General features: G+C 34.7%; 2 protein-coding genes across 2 annotated transcripts; both read right to left on the reverse strand.

The window, feature by feature from the left end:
- Nucleotides 1-411: 411 nt before the first annotated feature.
- LOC113330900 (protein trichome birefringence-like 37) lies at nucleotides 412-3,395 on the reverse strand. The gene is made up of 4 exons (XM_026577694.1): nucleotides 3,389-3,395; nucleotides 2,928-3,304; nucleotides 1,104-1,249; nucleotides 412-760 (listed from the first exon to the last, which is right to left on the reverse strand). The coding sequence occupies exons 1-4, from the start codon at nucleotides 3,393-3,395 to the stop codon at nucleotides 412-414; spliced, it is 879 nt and encodes a 292-aa protein (XP_026433479.1).
- An 11,934-nt stretch (nucleotides 3,396-15,329) lies between these two features.
- LOC113330901 (protein trichome birefringence-like 42) lies at nucleotides 15,330-16,548 on the reverse strand. Its single transcript, XM_026577695.1, has 3 exons — nucleotides 16,286-16,548; nucleotides 16,022-16,183; nucleotides 15,330-15,678 (listed from the first exon to the last, which is right to left on the reverse strand). Exons 1-3 carry the CDS (start codon nucleotides 16,546-16,548, stop codon nucleotides 15,330-15,332), a joined length of 774 nt encoding a protein of 257 aa, XP_026433480.1.
- Between the last annotated feature and the right edge of the window lie 2,367 nt (nucleotides 16,549-18,915).

Below are 18,915 nucleotides of genomic sequence, written 5' to 3' on the forward strand. Positions count from 1 at the left end.
CTGGCAATGGCAAGATTGTATCTTATGATCTCAAGAAAAATAGTCTCAAAGAGATTTGTAATAATCGGTATGTTGAATTTCTAATTCCTGCTTTTGTTGGATCACTTGCAAATGTTTGATATGTTAGTTTTCTTTAGGATTTAGTATCATATTTTGATTAAATTAAGTTAAGGACTGTTTTTTTATGGTTCAAAATATGCATTGTGAGTTATATTAGGCCTCTAATACAAAATTTTTTTCTTAGTGGCAGAAAAATGTGATTGAAAATGTGCAAATTCGCTGAATGACCCATACATTACCATCAACTTTCACATGCAACGATTAGATATATATTTGATTCACACCAAACTCTTAATTAAATCCCAGCCAAATATATCAACCCTTTTTTTTCAACATTCGGGTGCAAAGACATTAGGTTATCAATATGGGCAAATTCATATCAACTCTATGCGTTCTTGTTTCTGGCCGGCCAACAATAGATGCATAAAGAAGATGATTCCATGTATCTGGTACCCCAGCCACACACCAATGGCCACAATCACGAAGCGTCCGACCTTGATTGGTATAATATGATGGATGAGCATCTTTTCTTAGTTGTGACATGGTTGTCACGTCCAATAAAATGACAGGATTCGACATTTTACTTAACACTTCCTTGAGTACAGCAACTCCTGGTTCTGGAATTCCAGGATATGTAGTACCATTAATTGGTGTTGTGTGATCTGCACAAGTCGTGTGTGGGAAACCCCAATCCTTGCCCCTAAAAAAGAAGAATTAGTCGCAGTTTAGATATACACGACATATTAGAAACCATCTTGTTAAAATTGAGCTCTCTGGGAGTGTTATACTCTTTTTAGAAGTAGAAAAGCTATAAGTTAGGTTCAGAATTTTTTTTTTCTTTTTTCGAGAATTTTCAACAATTTTTTGTTTTGTTTAATTTTTTGTAACTTTTTCTTTTTTTACTTCTGATTTCTAGAATTGACTTTTCAAATATTTCTGGCGCTGATATCCAAATACCCTCATATTCAACGGTGATCTAGAACAAAAATATAAAAATTCCATATGCAATCATACATCCAGAAAATAAATCGTAGAAAACTTACTTCGGATGCGTAGGAGAAATTCCTTGATAGAAAACTTGAGTTTTTTTGGGGTCAATATTTTTGTCAACCCAAGTTGACCAAGTTGTTAAACCTTTTGCAAAAGCAGCGAAACGATCATCTATATCTTTGTATGTCTTGTTTCCTTCCTGAATTTTATCCCAACTTCAAACAAAAAACTTTTAAGGAAATCTTTATCTAACAGAAGTGATATATAATGGATGGATGACATGTAGAATTAGACATTTAAGGAATTAAACTTCTTACTGTTGTATTTTTCCTTTGTGGAATCACCAGTGCCAAGTGTTGAAGATCACAACATCTACTTCTTTCCACAGATCACCCGTGCTAATGGTGTCGATCTTTAGAATTCGTTCCTCTAATTCAACTAGGAATGGTTTGTGATTGTCGATGTTTATAATTCGTTTAGGTATCTCCTCTAACTCAACTAGGAATGGTTTGAAATTAAAATGTATAGAAATGTTATACTCAGGATCCTGCATGCACAAATTCGAAGAAGGTATTACCATGCATGCCCTCGCTATAAACCAAGCAACGTATACAAACAACTTATGCATGCCCTCGCTATAAACCAAGCAACGTATACAAACAACTTCTTATGCCAATATTCAGCTAAGCTCACGTGAAATGAAAATACAAAGCGAATGGTTTAACTATATAAGTGAACGGTTTACTTGTGGATGGACCATGCATTTGGACATCTCAACTTTGCTGGATATACAAAGACAAGGAGGAGAGAATTTCTGCTGGTACTTTTGGTTATAAAGATGATCTTGTCAACGTGAACATGACGGTGGATACTACGAAATGTAGTTGGAATCAAGTTATCTGATGCTTTTCATGCTCTTAATGACATGAAGGATGACGGTTTGATCAAAGAAATGCCCATGGAATTAAGCAAGGTTTCTGACATTGTCTCAAGTGCGCCATCTTCTGATAAAGGGGGTTTCCGATAATATCAACAAGGAGACGTTGGGGACATATCGAAAGAGAAAAGTTAAAAAAGGGCAAAGCTGGGAAAGCTAGTAATCAAGGAATGGTTAATTCTCAAGCTTCCATAATCACCGTAAGGAAGCAAGCTGCTGCAATAGCTTTGAGTTCTAGTAAACCTATGCTCGAATCACAAGAAGGTTTAAAAGTGAGTGTCGAGGTTGAGAATGATAATCCTCTAAGGCAAGGCAGGACGAAGTAATCACTACTCTCTCAATTCCCTTGTTTCCTCTTTGTATGGAATCTATCAACAGATTTCAAGGTTTCGGAAAAAAGAAAGAAGTTGCTACATCTCTAGTTCTTTCAGATTCAGAGGTAAGCAACTCTAAGCCATCTTCTTTTGCACCAGTTCCAGGATCGATTAGAAGAGCTAATTCAAAATCCAAAGCTACGGGGATGTTTCCGAACAATGCTCTTGACTCATATTTGAAAGGCATGTAGATATCGGTGAAAGAACCTAATAAGATTTCTACAACAGGTCTCATTGAGTCTCTTTCAGTGATGGGTTTCAGTTTTCCTTCTTTTAAGGAAGATCGTCGAGAAATGTTTAAAAATCTAGCTTACAATCACAAAGAGAAAATAAGTGTTTAGAGAATTCACTATCTACCCCATAAGAGATGGATTATTTAAGGATAGAGTTCCAGGCATAGAACATGGTCTGATTAAGAGAACGACAACAAATACCACCTCCATTTTTTTGTAGGCCAAAATGAAAAGGTGTAAGTATCCCTTTTTGAAAACCAAAGAATTAATCGACTTATAAGCTAATTAATAAAATGTAGCTAAAAGGGTGTTTATAAAAGAGGTTTTACTAACCGTAAAATTAATGGATGCCATGGGGACGCCATGGTAAGTAGTAAAATTTGCATTAGGAATAGCTGCATGAATCATGCAAGCAAAAGACACCCACTGGTTATTACTGATTGAGTCACCGACAAACATGATTTTTTTACCCTTAAATCTGTTGACCAAATCCAGGCCATCAAACTTAGGTGGATCACATCCTCCAGTTGGGCTCCATCTGTATTTGAGATATTGTTTGTCAGGTCGACCATTACTAAGACAATGGAAATCTCCAGGGATGAATGGGCATTGAAGTGAATCATAAAGAGGATACGATTCATCGTAAACCCAACTCTCTTTATAAAAATCGCAGTTGCCACCTACATTAACAATTCTGGCATGTGTGTCATCTAGAAAAAAGGAAATTACAAGTATTAACAAATTATTTACAAGATAAAATGCATAATGTTGGTAGCTTCTTTTGAAGGAAAAACCAGCCATATCTTAGAAACAATCACGCGGAACGAAAAAGAAAATTTCTTAGATTTTGCAACTTAATTAGATCTTTATATAGGAACTCGATTTTGGTTTGGCCATGAAGGTTGTTAGACATTTACTGTGAGCCAACCAGAATCCTCTATTGTGACAGTAGGTTTCTATCTCTATTTTCTATTTTCTTACACCTCTTTCATGGAATTATTATAGGAACCTTTGAGCCAGCTATTTTGTTACTTGATTATGGAAATATTAATCATGTCCTTGAAATTCAACTTATTTCATACCAAAAATGGTTACTAAATAACCAACTTTTTTGACACAAAATTGGTTAAAAAGACCAAAATCAACAATTCCTGGATGAAAAAGACTTGTACATTTTGATACTGTTTAAATGGACAAAAATTAAAAAGATATTGTTCAAATGGACAAAAATATAAAAATAGGTAGGATGTAACCAGTTTCATCCTACCAATTTTCAAATATTTTTTCTTATTTTTAATTTATATCAGGATGCATCCAGTTTCATCCTTACTATTTTTTTGTATCCATTTCACCCATACTAATTTTTACCCGTCCATTTGAACCATGTTTTAATAAAATTTGGACAAATGACCCATTTTCCGCTTTTTTAAACGATTCACTGCTCAGGTGACCCCAGAGAAAAGGTTATTTTGATATATTCTTTTTGTTTATTACCAAGTGACAGAGTGTTGGCTGCATTCATCGGTTAGTTAGATTTGTAGCTGCGGTAAGAAAGAGTGCTTGGTTACACGGGGTTTTGGTGTTTGGTTAAGAGCTACACCTTACATGGGGTTTCCGTTAGATGTGTCAAACGTGTCGGCCTAGCCTATGAAGTAGCGTACTTAATGTGTTGCGTGTTATATACCGATGTGCTACAGATTCAAGCGTGATGTGCTGTGTAGCGCCAAAAAGATAACCATGTTGTTTCTTGTTGTGCTTTGCAGAAACACACTCATTCTATGTTTCGCAAAGAATATACATTTTTCCGATATTTTAGATGTTATCTCTATTATTTTGGAAATTATTTAACAAAACCGGAAAAAACTATCAAAAATGGGTTAGAATGAAGCTATTTTGTGAAATATACATGAAATGTAATCTATTGTATCATGTTTCATATCGCTTTATGCATGTTATGACGTGTTTTTTTAGCATGTCGTGCTTTGTTATCTTGCGTGTTTATGCGTCTCGGATGTTGTGATGTGCTGAGGTGCCTATTGAAAGCAAAACAAAATACCTTTCATAAAAAATGGTTTTCTTTCTTCTATATAAGTCATTCTGACAAGATTTCTATCGGATATTTTCAATATCATTCAAAATTAAATGATTTTCGTTTTTGGTTTGCTGTTACGATTGGGGAACGTCCTGTGATGAATAGACGCAATGGATATTTATTAGATATGAAGAGGCGTCTCTAAAGGTGTGATCACATAAGATACACATCTATTCCTATAGACGGTAATGACGTTTGTTGGAAATGAAAAACATCTCCAATAAGCATAGTCTCCTATAAATAGTGGTGATTTATTTTCATTCGAGTAATGAAACAAACATCAAAAATTTCTGATTTCTTTTTTCTCTAAGCCTTATCAGATTCTAAATATTGTGTGTTCTTGGTTGGGTCAAGGAAGTACAACTCTCGCCAATAACATTGTTAGGGATTTATTAATTACAAGGACTTTTCATGCCCGTGCAAATGCACGGTCTAGGGCTATAAAATTATATCCCGTTCTTTGGTTAGTGCCAGTTATGCTTGGTTAACTACAAATCTGATCATTGAATTCTCCTGTTGTATCCAGTACATGCTAAAACTTACCAAGTGTCATTCAGTGTAGCATATTGCACCGGTCATTGGATTGCTGATTGCTCCATTTTACTTTAGATTTCTTGAAATTTTGGTGTATCATCATGTTAATTTATTTTTTTCGAACTGTAATTACTTGGGCGCTTAACAGGCTGTGGTAAGATGTTGGGCGGTTCAAGTGTCTTTTAGAAAATCCAATGGTTTTGGGCTTCTGAATTTTCAATTAAATTGTTGGACTGCTTATAAGTTTTATCCAAAAAGAAAAATAAAGAAAAAATAAATAAATCATGTTAACTTTACCTAAGGGATGCCGGTTAGGTTGTTAGAGAATAAAATGTCGTTGGAATTGATATCTCTATCAAAAAAAATAGAACCAACATTCATTTACCAAGGCAAAACTCAATTATTATCAAAGTACACATAGTGAGTAGGGTTCTGCCAATTTAGATGTAAAGCCGGGCTAGTATTATGCACCCCGGCCACGATGTGATCGGGCCACATAATCAAAATATGCGGTCACTTTTTTTCCAACACGTATATAAACTTAAATCCTGTCCCCTCCAAATTCCCGTAAAACATTCAATTTTTGAGAAAAAGCATAGGAAGTTGTCTAAAAAAGTTAGTTAAATATTTTTGTAATAAAACTATTTTTCACTTTATTTTTTATTTTATATACGTGTCAAAAAAAGAAAAGGGACCACATATTTTGAGTATGCGGCCCGACCACATCGTATCCGCACCGAGTGTTATGGATGATCTGTCCGCACCACCATCCATTGTTGTAGGATACATGCATCTACTTTGTCCGATGAACAAACACCAAAGACCAAAGACCGGTTTACTTGGAAGATCAAGCCTTATCTTGGTGATGTTGACGACCTCTCTTAGTGAATTATGTTCTAACAATCTTGAATATTCTACATTAATCTTTCTTCATTCCATAATCTGCAATATCATTGCCTCGTAATGCAAATGAAAGAAACCTTCTCCGTTAATTTAGAAGAAGCTTACGATTAATGTAGAATTAATTCTTGTTGCAGTTCTCCTTTGTACTTAAGCCATGAGAGATTCAGTTGTGATTTCTTCCCAAGAGCTTTAACAGGCAATATAATTTTTTCCATATAAAAAGCATAAGAAACATAGTAGCACAGAATATATAGCAGTGTTTATAGAATATACACAATTAAAGGGTTGTTGATCATTTTGCTTGCTATTCGAAATGCATCTGTAACACCATCATAAACTCCCAAACATGCAGGATCATTACCTACACTAAGATTTTGCATGGTTACTTAGTTTTAGATTGAGTACAATCTCCAAAGAACCACCATGGAATTTTCTTTTGTGGTGGTGAATATCTGTTATTCCATAAACTGGAAAACCTTTGTTAATTATTTCGAAGACGTATGGTGCACGACCATTATTGGTCTTCTTGTTTATTTTACCTCCCATAGATGTAAACGCAAACGCAAACGCAAACGCACCCTTGCGTTCAGGGTATTATGTGTTGGAGTTCCGAAGTCCTGTACGTTATTTACTGATCCCGTTTAAACAAATTGGTTAGTAACAAAACCATTGAATTCGATTCCGCAGCGAAGGAACATTATCAGGCATAACTCACGTAGAATTTGTAATTCTTTAACCATTACTTCCTAAATTTGTATGCAATACTGAGATTAAACAACGACAATATGTAAACTCTGACTATGCATATAAATGTACCACACATATGCTTCATTACCCTCATTCCATATCAATTATCATCGCCTAAGTGGTTCATTACTTCCTGAGATTTAACAACGGCAATATATAAAATATGATTATGCATATAAATGTTCCACCATATATGCTTCATTACCCTGATTTGTTAGACCATTACTGATCATCACCTAAAAGGTTCATTACCTTACCGTACCTGTTATAATGTTTTGCGAAGATGATTTTCTGGCATGTAGTACCTCTTTTCATTTTGATCTTCGTTTGTTTGATTCTCCTTCTGTCCATACTAAGCATTTGTGATCCCATTGTGCTCGAATCGACTGGGCACACAGTTGCGATAGCAGTATTTTCTACTAATCTGTCACAATGGACAATAGAATATGAATGGATGGTTCTCGTATGTTTATCCTTTTTGCTGATTGTTTGATGATTTTCCCCGGCTGCTGCATTGTTGGTTATCTGTATCCATATTGCAAGCTTATGAAAACCCAATTGGATGATGGAGGACCTTTCACTGTCGCTGGTTATTTGGTAGAGGATTTGGAAAATGTCAGAACATTTATAGAGAAAAATACCAAAAGACATGTCTTTTGGTATGGGATCCGGAAAGATCTAACAGCAGTGGTTTTTCGTAATATCTTACATAATGACCAACCGGTGTCTTTCATAATCAAAAGCAGCGTAACTATTTGGTAGGACATGTCTTCTCCAAAACATACTCAAACTCATCTTTTAGTTATTACACTAACATGAAGATCAAACCTTAAACCAAAAGACAGTCTGTAAAGATCGCATGATTTCAGAAGACGCGACATAAACATATCAAATTCAAACCTTGGAAATGTATAGAATGTAACGCCTCGGTGCAAATTAACCAAGAGTAGTGTCTTTCCTCCACCAGAACAACGGCAACGATTTACTGTCTTTTCCTTAAAGACATCATATTTCGAAAATAAACTAATCCATTTGTATTTTCCATGTGGCTTACTTTTATTGGGAAAAATATCAGGATTGTTGTGTTTCCGCCGCGTCAGCAAAATCATTCTCCTTTATATTAAGAAGAATTGATACTCACCAATTATTTGGGAATGGTCCAAATATTTGATGGAAAAAATCGGTCTTGAAACCAATAATACCACGTTCTTTTCGTTTTTAAATTTCTATTCTTATCAATTTTCCAATAAATTCTCCACCATAAGTTGATTTCTTGTCGTAGTTTTATGTGCATAACTCAGTTCCGACAAAAAAACATGCTTATCCATAGAGGCATAAATGTTGATTCCACTACTTTTCCAGTTTGTATAAATGTGAACAACCATTGTTTATGGCGCTACTTAATTTCTTAACTCTCTGCACGTATCATGGATTATGCCAGAGACATGCACTAGTGTACTTCAGAGATGGATGTTTGAAGTCTAAGGAGCAGATACACGATAGAAATTTTCGAAGACATAATGGTAGCTATTAAATATCTTATCTGCTTATGGAGCCCGACAAATGAAACTTTCAAGAATCATTAGCGATCGGCACCATGCTATATCAACTAGGAAGATTTTGTAATTTTATAGTCCCCCTTCTGACTAGTTTGGGATCGAGTTGCATATTTTTATTTTGTGATATAAACTTATTTTTTCGGAAAAATAAAAAGTAATTTTGAAATTATATTCCCAAATAAACTATTATAACTAAGTCCAAAAATAACAATTTTCCCTTTGAAACAATTTTGGAAAATTAATCATCAGTGGAAGTGTGTCCATAATTGCCTACCTATTAGAGAAACGTGTACGACATTTGTAAATAATATAAAATGCCACATGTCCCCTTTGCACCAATGATATTGAAAGTATGGATCATTTGTTTCTACAGTGATAGGTATGCAAAGAAGTCTGGGATTCTATTCAGATTAATATTGTAGGCATTGTAAATGGATTATTTATGTATGATTGAATATGGAGTTGGTTTACTGATGAGAGTAATGCTGGATGTATGCAAGAATTTATTGTAATTGCAGGCTATACATTATGGCACATCTGGAAGACAAGATGTGATGTACTCCCTCCGTTACTAAAAAATAACCTTGTTTGGTTTTCACAAAAATTAAGAAAACCAATCATTCTAGCCACTTTTTCATGATTTTTTCTAATCTATCCTTATTTATGTATGATTGAATATGGAGTTGGTTTACTGATGAGATCTCCCAGTACTTTTATCTCTCCCAAACCCGTTTATTATATTTAGGGTTTATTTTTATATAAATCATCTGAGGAACCCAACTCTTGTTAGTTTATATAAATAAAATCATCAGTGGGACCCAATTATTATTATTTTATATAAATAAAATTACTAGTGGGACCCCAAAACATCATATTTGTTAATTTTTCCTTGTTACCCATGATGGAGAATGCATTTTGTTCATCAACGTGACTCAACAAAACAATAAGTTTGTTGATTGCCATAGGAATTGCCCTTAAAAACTACTCCAATCAATCCTATAATTAAATCACAAACCTTGAGTTCATCACGGTATGGTTCGATCTCCAAACCTTCCAAACGGGATCCATTCCACGGTTGAGTTATTTAGGATTCTTTTTTTTTTTTCTTTTTTGATCAGTACGGGTTCATCTATGTTCTTCCATGACCTAATATTTTTCTTTTCTATATTATCGAACGACTAATAAAAATGGGTTTGGTAATTATTTTGTAGAGACTTTATCTATATGCATATATTGGAATTTATTTATTTTTTTCGATTTGTATGGCCATACAACAAACCTAGAGGGGTATCGATATACAAAGCTTCGAACAATTTACAGATTTTCATATTTACTACTTTATAACTAACATAACTAACGGTTAGGGCTAGAGTTAGTGTTTTTATGGGTATATAAAGGAACACCCGAAATTAAAAGAAAAATTGATTTGATTTTCAAACCCTAACTATGAATTAATCTAACTTAATCACTAATCATATTTAATTTAAATAATTTAATTATTAGCATTAATTAATGGAGGATATTACCATTAAAAAATTAATAGGTTAAAAAGGTTTTGTTGATTACTATTTCATTATCCTATTTTGTCATCTTGTGAGCCCTAAAAGCCAAAAGTTTGGAGCCCATATAATAGGCTTCAAAAATAAACTATATGACTCGAATTTACTAATTCACTCAACAATAGCGAATTTTTTAGGTTATTCTCAGAGTCAATAATATTGCCAAATTTGCCTTATTGATTGGATTTTTTTTGCTTTTTTGTACACGAATGCTCATTTCCACCGTCTTTTCTCTTATGAATCCCTGAATAACATCTAGTTAGACGGGATTTCGGCGTTTGGATAGTTGAAGTTCAAGAAAAATGTAATATCATTCACCAAAAATAACTTTTTTGCCTCTATAAGTCATTCTAACAAGAACTCTCCACCGAAGGTCAACTTTTTCCGGTGGTATTCTGTGCACAACTCAATTCCGACAAGAAGCATCCTTCCCTTAGAGGCGTATACAATGACGGATTTGAGGGTGGGTTGGGTGTGCTCCAGCCACCCCCAAAATTCTAAATACAACCCAATTTTCATTTTTTCAAAGGAAAATTTTGTGGGAAATTTTTTTAGCCCACCCTAAAATTTCATTTTTAGCCTAATATATTTGATTTAGCCCACCTAAATTTTCAGTCCTGCTTCCGTCGCTGGGCGTATATGTCGAATCCCCTATTTGTCCAGTTTGTGTAAGAAATAAAGAAACTTGCGATCATCTTTCTGTTCACTGTGAATGGGCATTTTACTCATGGAACTACCTTCTCAACTCTCTGCATGTCTCATGCCAGAGACATTTACTCATTTATTTATTTCAGGGCTGGAGCTTTTATAGAGTAAGGAGAGGCAATAAGATATTATTAATGTTCTTCCTTATGCGATCATCTAGGAGATTTGGAAAGATAGTGATGCTTGGGCTCGTGGTGGTAAATCCAAGATAAGGGATGAGTTGGTTTAGTTGTTAGAGACTTACCCGTTTATGGTGCTCAACAAATAAAACTTACAAGAATCATCCGATAAGCATTATATTCTATCATTGGGAAGACTTTGTAATTTTGTATATTCCCTTTTGAATATGTTGGGATTTTTGGACCACTCTTGCCCATATTTTTCTTTTATGATTTCGGGAAAAAAAATCATTTTATAATTTTGTTCCCAAACTAACTTCTAAAAGATAGCTTCCGTATGTATATCCAAATTCCAAACATCCTCTAAGGTCTTCTCAAGGTTTGCCACATTCTGACAGTAATTTCCACTTTGAGTTGCTTTATATAGCAACTAGCAAGCCATTGAGTGACACTGGACACTGGACAGAAAGTCAAGTAATTTAGGTTACATGATGCTTCAAAAAGAAAAAAAGAAAAAATTCATAAAGTAAGTTAGGTTACTTGATATTTCAGAACTAGTAGTAAAACATTAAGGTGGTCAAAATTGGAATACAAAAAACCCATTCAAATGTTTAGATCCATTAAAACTCCATATTAAACAAACGTGATACAAAAACTCTAATTTTTTAAAAATTCAAACAAAAACCCCAAATAAAATTGGTTTCATATTATTTTGGCTATTTTTTTTTTATCATGAAACCAATTTTTTTAATGATGAAACAGTAAGTTTATGATGAAACCAAATTTGGTGGTATTGTTTCTAGTCAGTGGCGGTGTTGGTTGGTGGTGGTGCTTCTTATGGTGATGGTAGTGCTAATATTTGTTGGTGGATAAGGTGTTGGTTGCTAGTAGTGTAGTAGTTGATGGTGGATATGGCGGTGGTGGTTGGCGATGGTAGTGGTGGTGGTTGGTGATGGTAGTGATGGATATTGATACAAAAATCCTAAATATTCATATAGTTTGGGGGTTTTGTGCTACTTTTATTTTGATTGTTTTTTTGTGGATGGATAGTAACACCTTTAGGGTTTTAACTCATGGCCCGAGAAAATAAGAACGATTTTTTGGGGACCATGGTTTTTTTGGGGGACCATGGTTTTATTTTGGGTAAAGGCATTAGAAGTAATTCTAGGTCACCCCATATCTCGTTATTTATTTAATACTTAATATACCCTCTTAATTAATTTTAGGTTATGATTAGTGAATGATTCAGTTAAAAATAATTAGTGAGATTAAATTAAAATATGAGTTTACTATTAGTTGAGTAGAATTATTGAGAGAGTAGAGTTAGAGAAGATGAAGGAGAAAAACATGGAAAATAATTTTTTTTTCCAATTCACTAAGTTTGAGTATTCAAATGATGAAAACCCATCTGATTCTTCATCTCCATCCTCTCCTAGAATATTTGTTAATCTTCAAAATGATCTGGATTTGAACTGGATTTTGAACAGTTCCGTTACTTTATATGAAGAACAAGTAACGGAACTCATCTGAAGTTGTAGTTCGGTTGCCCCGTGAGATGAACAAGTAACCGAACTCATCTGAAAGTGTAGTTCGGTTACTTGTTCGAAACACGCAGGTTACCGAACTCTCTAATAATTTCTAGGAGTTACAGCGTTATGTACGGTTGGTTCTTAACTAACCGAACTTTGGTGTACAAAGTTCGGTTGGTTCGAAAATTGCATGCACTTTTGATCTAACCGAACTTTACGTAATATAAGAGTATATAAGTTTACAACGTTCGGTTCTTTCGCAAACTTGATCCTAACAGCTAACCAACCGAACTCTGAGTTCGGTTTCTGCGATAAAATTGTGAAGTTACCGAACTTAACAAACAAAAAAAATGTGAAGTTCCAGCATCTATTGGCTAAGTTCGGTTACTTTGTATTTTTAAATTTTTTTGCGAACAAACCGAACTCTATTGGCTAAGTTCGGTTATTTTGGAACTCAACCTAGTGGCCACAACAACACAATTCGGTTAGACTGTATTTGTTTTTTTTTCGGTTCTAAGGGTGGAGTTCGGTTACTTTGTAATTTTAAATTTTTTTGCGAAACAACCGAACAGAGAGTTCGGTGACTTAGTTTTAAATCCAATAGAACCGAACTGTTCTTCCTGTTCTTCATTTTCAAGCAGTTCGGTTAGTAAACTAGGGTTTTTTGGAAAATAAACCTAACCGAACATGGCTCTATAACTCCTATTAAAACCCTATTTTGATGATTTCTATTCGATTGAAGCAATCAAAATCAAATTAAAGCGAAGAGTTTGTTGGAAAATACCTACGGAGTGGTCCCAAGGCAGAATCAGGTTGCGGCTGACGTCTTTTATACTCGATTAAATTATTATGTAACCGAACTTAAATGTGATTGCATTGATGTTGTTACATTTCTTAAATAGGTGGTGGTGGTGGTGGCGGGAGGAGGTGGTGGTGGTAATCGGTGGTTGGTGCTGGTGATAATCGGAGGTGGTGGTAATCGGCGGTGGTGGGCGGTGGTGGTGGTAATCGGTGGTAATCGGTGGTTGTGGTGGTGATAATCGGAGGAGGTGGTGGTGGTAATCGGCGGTGGTGGGCGGTGGTTGTGGGAGGAGGTGGTGGTTATTTATATAGGTGGTTATTAGGTTGGTTTTAAATTAAATTAGATTAAGAGTATGTTAGTCATTTCAACGTTTTAAGACACTTGTTATCACTATAAGGAAGATGGCCTAATAAAATCACGGTCCCCTCAAAAAGACCATGGTCCCTAAAAAATCATTCAAAAATAAATAAAGAAAAGGGGTTGTCTGAGATAGATGGGCTTGTATGATGGACCTGTTTGGTTACTTTAGTAAATCGGCTCTAATAAAGGCCTTAGACAGTATAAGTCGTTATCCTTTTTGTCTTAAGTTAAGATCTTACATTTGGTGTATAAGTCGTTTTCCTTGTTGCCAAAGTTTTGTATAAGGTGTATATAAACAACCCTAGTTTCATCTTTTTACTATCATTTGGTTTATATTTACAGGTACTTCATCGATTTTTCTCTAAATATGGCTTCTTATTCTGAATCCATGACACTATATATCGACGGTTGAACTAAAATTTTGAGCCAAATGACATGGGCGGGGGCAACTGACCCCAGTGGGAAGAGCCAGCTGTGTTCATACAAAAAATGGTTAGTAATACGTATCTTTTTTGATGCATTAAACATCAAACCCCTTATTTCAAAATTTCTGTTCCAAAGACACTAAATCAATAATTCGTGCAAACAATCGAAGAAGATGTGAATGGATTTAATAGTCAAGTAGGGTTACTCGGGCCTGTTCATTAGGCCTGTTTAGTGAACAAATAACCCTAAGTTTCATCTTTTTTATTATTATTATTATTATTAACCAAAAATCTCATCACAAATTTGTTTTTTTTTTTTTTTGATCAGTACAAATTTGTTTTTTGTTATCCAGCATGCACACGATGATGACGATGATTTCAGCAGGTAATAGTGAAGACTCATCATCATCAACATCTTTAGTATTCAATAGCAGTGATCTTTTTATTAAGATTTTCTTGAGTTTACCCGTCGAAACTCTACTTGTTCTCAAACCGGTATCAAAACATTGGTCTCATCTCCGATTCATATTTCAAGCAAAAATATTACCAGGTTCATTAAAACAAACTTTCAGTGTCTGGATTCTGTTTTCTCCGTCACGCACATAATGAACAACCAAGTTATGGTGTAATTTTTCGTGATAAAGCCAAAATCAGTAGTTCTAATGTCAGTTTTCTAATCCAAGTGAAAAAAGGACTAGTAGGATTATATATTCAACAATCTTGTAATGGTCTTCTTTTGTGCTATCGGCCTTTTGGTCTACGTAACGGAACTCGTTATATTTACAACCCTTCCACAAGAAAATTTAGAATGATTCCTCCACCACCTCCATTCCAACAAGAAAAAATGAATTCTAGTTCGATTGCAGGAATTAGCGAATCGGTATGGAAATGGTTGTGTTTCCTTTAGCCAATACTTGCGTTACCGTATATTAAAGGTAGTTGTGGAAGGAAATGGTGATGAAGATGAGTTGAAAGCGTTGATACTTTTACCTGGCAATGGCAAGATTGTATCTTATGATCTCAAGAAAAATAGTCTCAAAGAGATTTGTAATAATCGGTATGTTGAATTTCTACATCCTGCTTTTGTTGGATCACTTGCAAATGTTTGATATGTTAGTTTTCTTTAGGATTTAGTATCATATTTTGATTAAATTAAGTTAAGGACTGTTTTTTTATGGTTCAAAATATGCATTGTGAGTTATATTAGGCCTCTAATACAAATTTTTTTTCTTAGTGGCAGAAAAATGTGATTGAAAATGTGCAAATTCGCTGAATGACCCATACATTACCATCAACTTTCACATGCAACGATTAGATATATATTTGATTCACACCAAACTCTTAATTAAATCCCAGCCAAATATATCAACCCTTTTTTTTCAACATTCGGGTGCAAAGACATTAGGTTATCAATACGGGAAAATTCATATCAATTCTATGCGTTCTTGTTTCTGGCCAGCCAACAATAGATGCATAAAGAAGATGATTCCATGTATCTGGTACACCAGCCACACACCAATGGCCACAATCACGAAGCGTCCGACCTTGATTGGTATAATATGATGGATGAGCATCTTTTCTTAGTTGTGACATGGTTGTCACGTCCAATAAAATGACAGGATTCGACATTTTACTTAACACTTCCTTAAGTACAACAACTCCTGGTTCTGGAATTCCAGGATATGTCGTACCATTAATTGGTGTTGTGTGATCTGCACAAGTCGTGTGTGGGAAACCCCAATCCTTGCCCCTACAAAAGAAGAATTAGTCGCAGTTTAGATATACACGACATATTAGAAACCATCTTGTTAAAATTCAGCTCTCTGGGAGTGTTATACTCTTTTTAGAAGTAGAAAAGCCATAAGTTAGGTTCAGAATATTTTTTTTCTTTTTTCGAGAATTTTCAACAATTTTTTGTTTTGTTTAATTTTTTGTAATTTTTTCTTTTTTTACTTCTGATTTCTAGAATTGACTTTTCAAATATTTCTGGCGCTGATATCCAAATACCCTCCTATTCAACGGTTATCTAGAACAAAAATATAAAAATTCCATATGCAATCATACATCCAGAAAATAAATCGTAGAAAACTTACTTCGGATGCGTAGGAGAAATTCCTTGATAGAAAACTTGAGTTTTTTTGGGGTCAATATTTTTGTCAACCCAAGTTGACCAAGTTGTTAAACCTTTTGCAAAAGCAGTGAGACGATCATCTATATCTTTGTATGTCTTGTTTCCTTCCTGAATTTTATCCCAACTTCAAACAAAAAACTTTTAAGGAAATCTTTATCTAACAGAAGTGATATATAATGGATGGATGACATGTAGAATTAGACATTTAAGGAATTAAACTTCTTACTGTTGTATTTTTCCTTTGTGGAACCACCAGTGCCAAGTGTTGAAGATCACAACATCTACTTCTTTCCACGGATCACCCTTGCTAATGGTGTCGATCTTTAGAATTCGTTCCTCTAATTCAACTAGGAATGGTTTGTGATTGTCGATGTTTATAATTCGTTTAGGTATCTCCTCTAACTCAACTAGGAATGGTTTGAAATTAAAATGTATAGAAATGTTATACTCAGGATCCTGCATGCACAAATTCGAAGAAGGTATTACCATGCATGCCCTCGCTATAAACCAAGCAACGTATACAAACAACTTATGCATGCCCTCGCTATAAACCAAGCAACGTATACAAACAACTTCTTATGCCAATATTCAGCTAAGCTCACGTGAAATGAAAATACAAAGCGAATGGTTTAACTATATAAGTGAACGGTTTACTTGTGGACGGACCATGCATTTGGACATCTCAACTTTCCTGGATATACAAAGACAAGGAGGAGAGAATTTCTGCTGGTACTTTTGGTTATAAAGATGATCTTGTCAACGTGAACATGACGGTGGATACTACGAAATGTAGTTGGAATCAAGTTATCTGATGCTTTTCATGCTCTTAATGACATGAAGGATGACGGTTTGATCAAAGAAATGCCCATGGAATTAAGCAAGGTTTCTGACATTGTCTCAAGTGCTCCATCTTCTGATAAAGGGGGTTTCCGATAATATCAACAAGGAGACGTTGGGGACATATCGAAAGAGAAAAGTTAAAAAAGGGCAAAGCTGGGAAAGCTAGTAATCAAGGAATGGTTAATTCTCAAGCTTCCATAATCACCGTAAGGAAGCAAGCTGCTGCAATGGCTTTGAGTTCTAGTAAACCTATGCTCGAATCACAAGAAGGTTTAAAAGTGAGTGTCGAGGTTGAGAATGATAATCCTCTAAGGCAGGACGAAGTAATCACTACTCTCTCAATTCCCTTGTTTCCTCTTTGTATGGAATCTATCAACAGATTTCAAGGTTTCGGAAAAAAGGAAGAAGTTGCTACATCTCTAGTTCTTTCAGATTCAGAGGTAAGCAACTCTAAGCCATCTTCTTTTGCACCAGTTCCAGGATCGATTAGAAGAGCTAATTCAAAATCCAAAGCTACGGGGATGTTTCCGAACAATGCTCTTGACTCAAATTTGAAAGGCATGTAGATATCGGTGAAAGAACCTAATAAGATTTCTACAACAGGTCTCATTGAGTCTCTTTCAGTGATGGGTTTCAGTTTTCCTTCTTTTAAGGAAGATCGTCAAGAAATGTTTAAAAATCTAGCTTACAATCACAAAGAGAAAATAAGTGTTTAGTGAATTCCCTATCTACCCCATAAGAGATGGATTATTTAAGGATAGAGTTCCAGGCATAGAACATGGTCTGATTAAGAGAACGACAACAAATACTACCTCCATTTTTTTGTAGGCCAAAATGAAAAGGTGTAAGTATCCTTTTTGAAAACCAAAGAATTAATCGACTTATAAGCTAATTAATAAAATGTAGCTAAAAGGGTGTTTATAAAAGAGGTTTTACTAACCGTAAAATTAATGGATGCCATGGGGACGCCATGGTAAGTAGTAAAATTTGCATTAGGAATAGCTGCATGAATCATGCAAGCAAAAGACACCCACTCGTTATTACTGATTGAGTCACCGACAAACATGATTTTTTTACCCTTAAATCTGTTGACCAAATCCAGGCCATCAAACCTAGGTGGATCACATCCTCCAGTTGGGCTCCATCTGTATTTGAGATATTGTTTGTCAGGTCGACCATTACTAAGACAATGGAAATCTCCAGGGATGAATGGGCATTGAAGTGAATCATAAAGAGGATACGATTCATCGTAAACCCAACTCCCTTTATAAAAATCGCAGTTGCCTCCTACATTAACAATTCTGGCATGTGTGTCATCTAGAAAAAAGGAAATTACAAGTATTAACAAACTATTTACAAGATAAAATGCATAATGCTGGTAGCTTCTTTTGAAGGAAAAGCCAGCCATATCTTAGAAACAATCACGCGGAACGAAAAAGAAAATTTCTTAGATTTTGCAACTTAATTAGATCTTTATATAGGAACTCGATTTTGGTTTGGCCATGAAGGTTGTTAGACATTTACTGTGAGCCAACCAGAATCCTCTATTGTGACAGCAGGTTTCTATCTCTATTTTCTATTTTCTTACACCTCTTTCATGGAATTATTATAGGAACCTTTGAGCCAGCTATTTTGTTACTTGATTATGGAAATATTAATCATGTCCTTGAAATTCAACTTATTTCATACCAAAAATGGTTATTAAATAACCAACTTTTTTGACACAAAATTGGTTAAAAAGACCAAAATCAACAATTCCTGGATGAAAAAGACTTGTACATTTTGATACTGTTTAAATGGACAAAAATTAAAAAGATACTGTTCAAATGGACAAAAATATAAAAATAGGTACGATGTAACCAGTTTCATCCTACCAATTTTCAAATATTTTTTCTTATTTTTAATTTATATCAGGATGCATCCAGTTTCATCCTTACTATTTTTTTGTATCCATTTCACCCATACTAATTTTTACCCGTCCATTTGAACCATGTTTAAATAAAATTTGGACAAATG

Source organism: Papaver somniferum, unplaced genomic scaffold (genome assembly GCF_003573695.1).
Source record: "Papaver somniferum cultivar HN1 unplaced genomic scaffold, ASM357369v1 unplaced-scaffold_12, whole genome shotgun sequence".
Taxonomy (NCBI): Eukaryota; Viridiplantae; Streptophyta; class Magnoliopsida; order Ranunculales; family Papaveraceae; genus Papaver; species Papaver somniferum.

Coding starts and splice junctions, on each gene's coding strand:
- LOC113330900 (XM_026577694.1), bottom strand. Junction 1,250..2,927: donor TGGCATCCATTAATTTTACG/GTTAGTAAAACC, acceptor GATAAAATTCAG/GAAGGAAACAAGACATACAA. Junction 761..1,103: donor ATTTCTCCTACGCATCCGAA/GTAAGTTTTCTA, acceptor CTTCTTTTTTAG/GGGCAAGGATTGGGGTTTCC.
- LOC113330901 (XM_026577695.1), bottom strand. CDS start 16,548: ATGGTAATACCTTCTTCGAATTTGTGCATGCAGGATCCTGAGTATAAC. Junction 16,184..16,285: donor CACAAAGGAAAAATACAACA/GTAAGAAGTTTA, acceptor TTTTGTTTGAAG/TTGGGATAAAATTCAGGAAG. Junction 15,679..16,021: donor ATTTCTCCTACGCATCCGAA/GTAAGTTTTCTA, acceptor CTTCTTTTGTAG/GGGCAAGGATTGGGGTTTCC.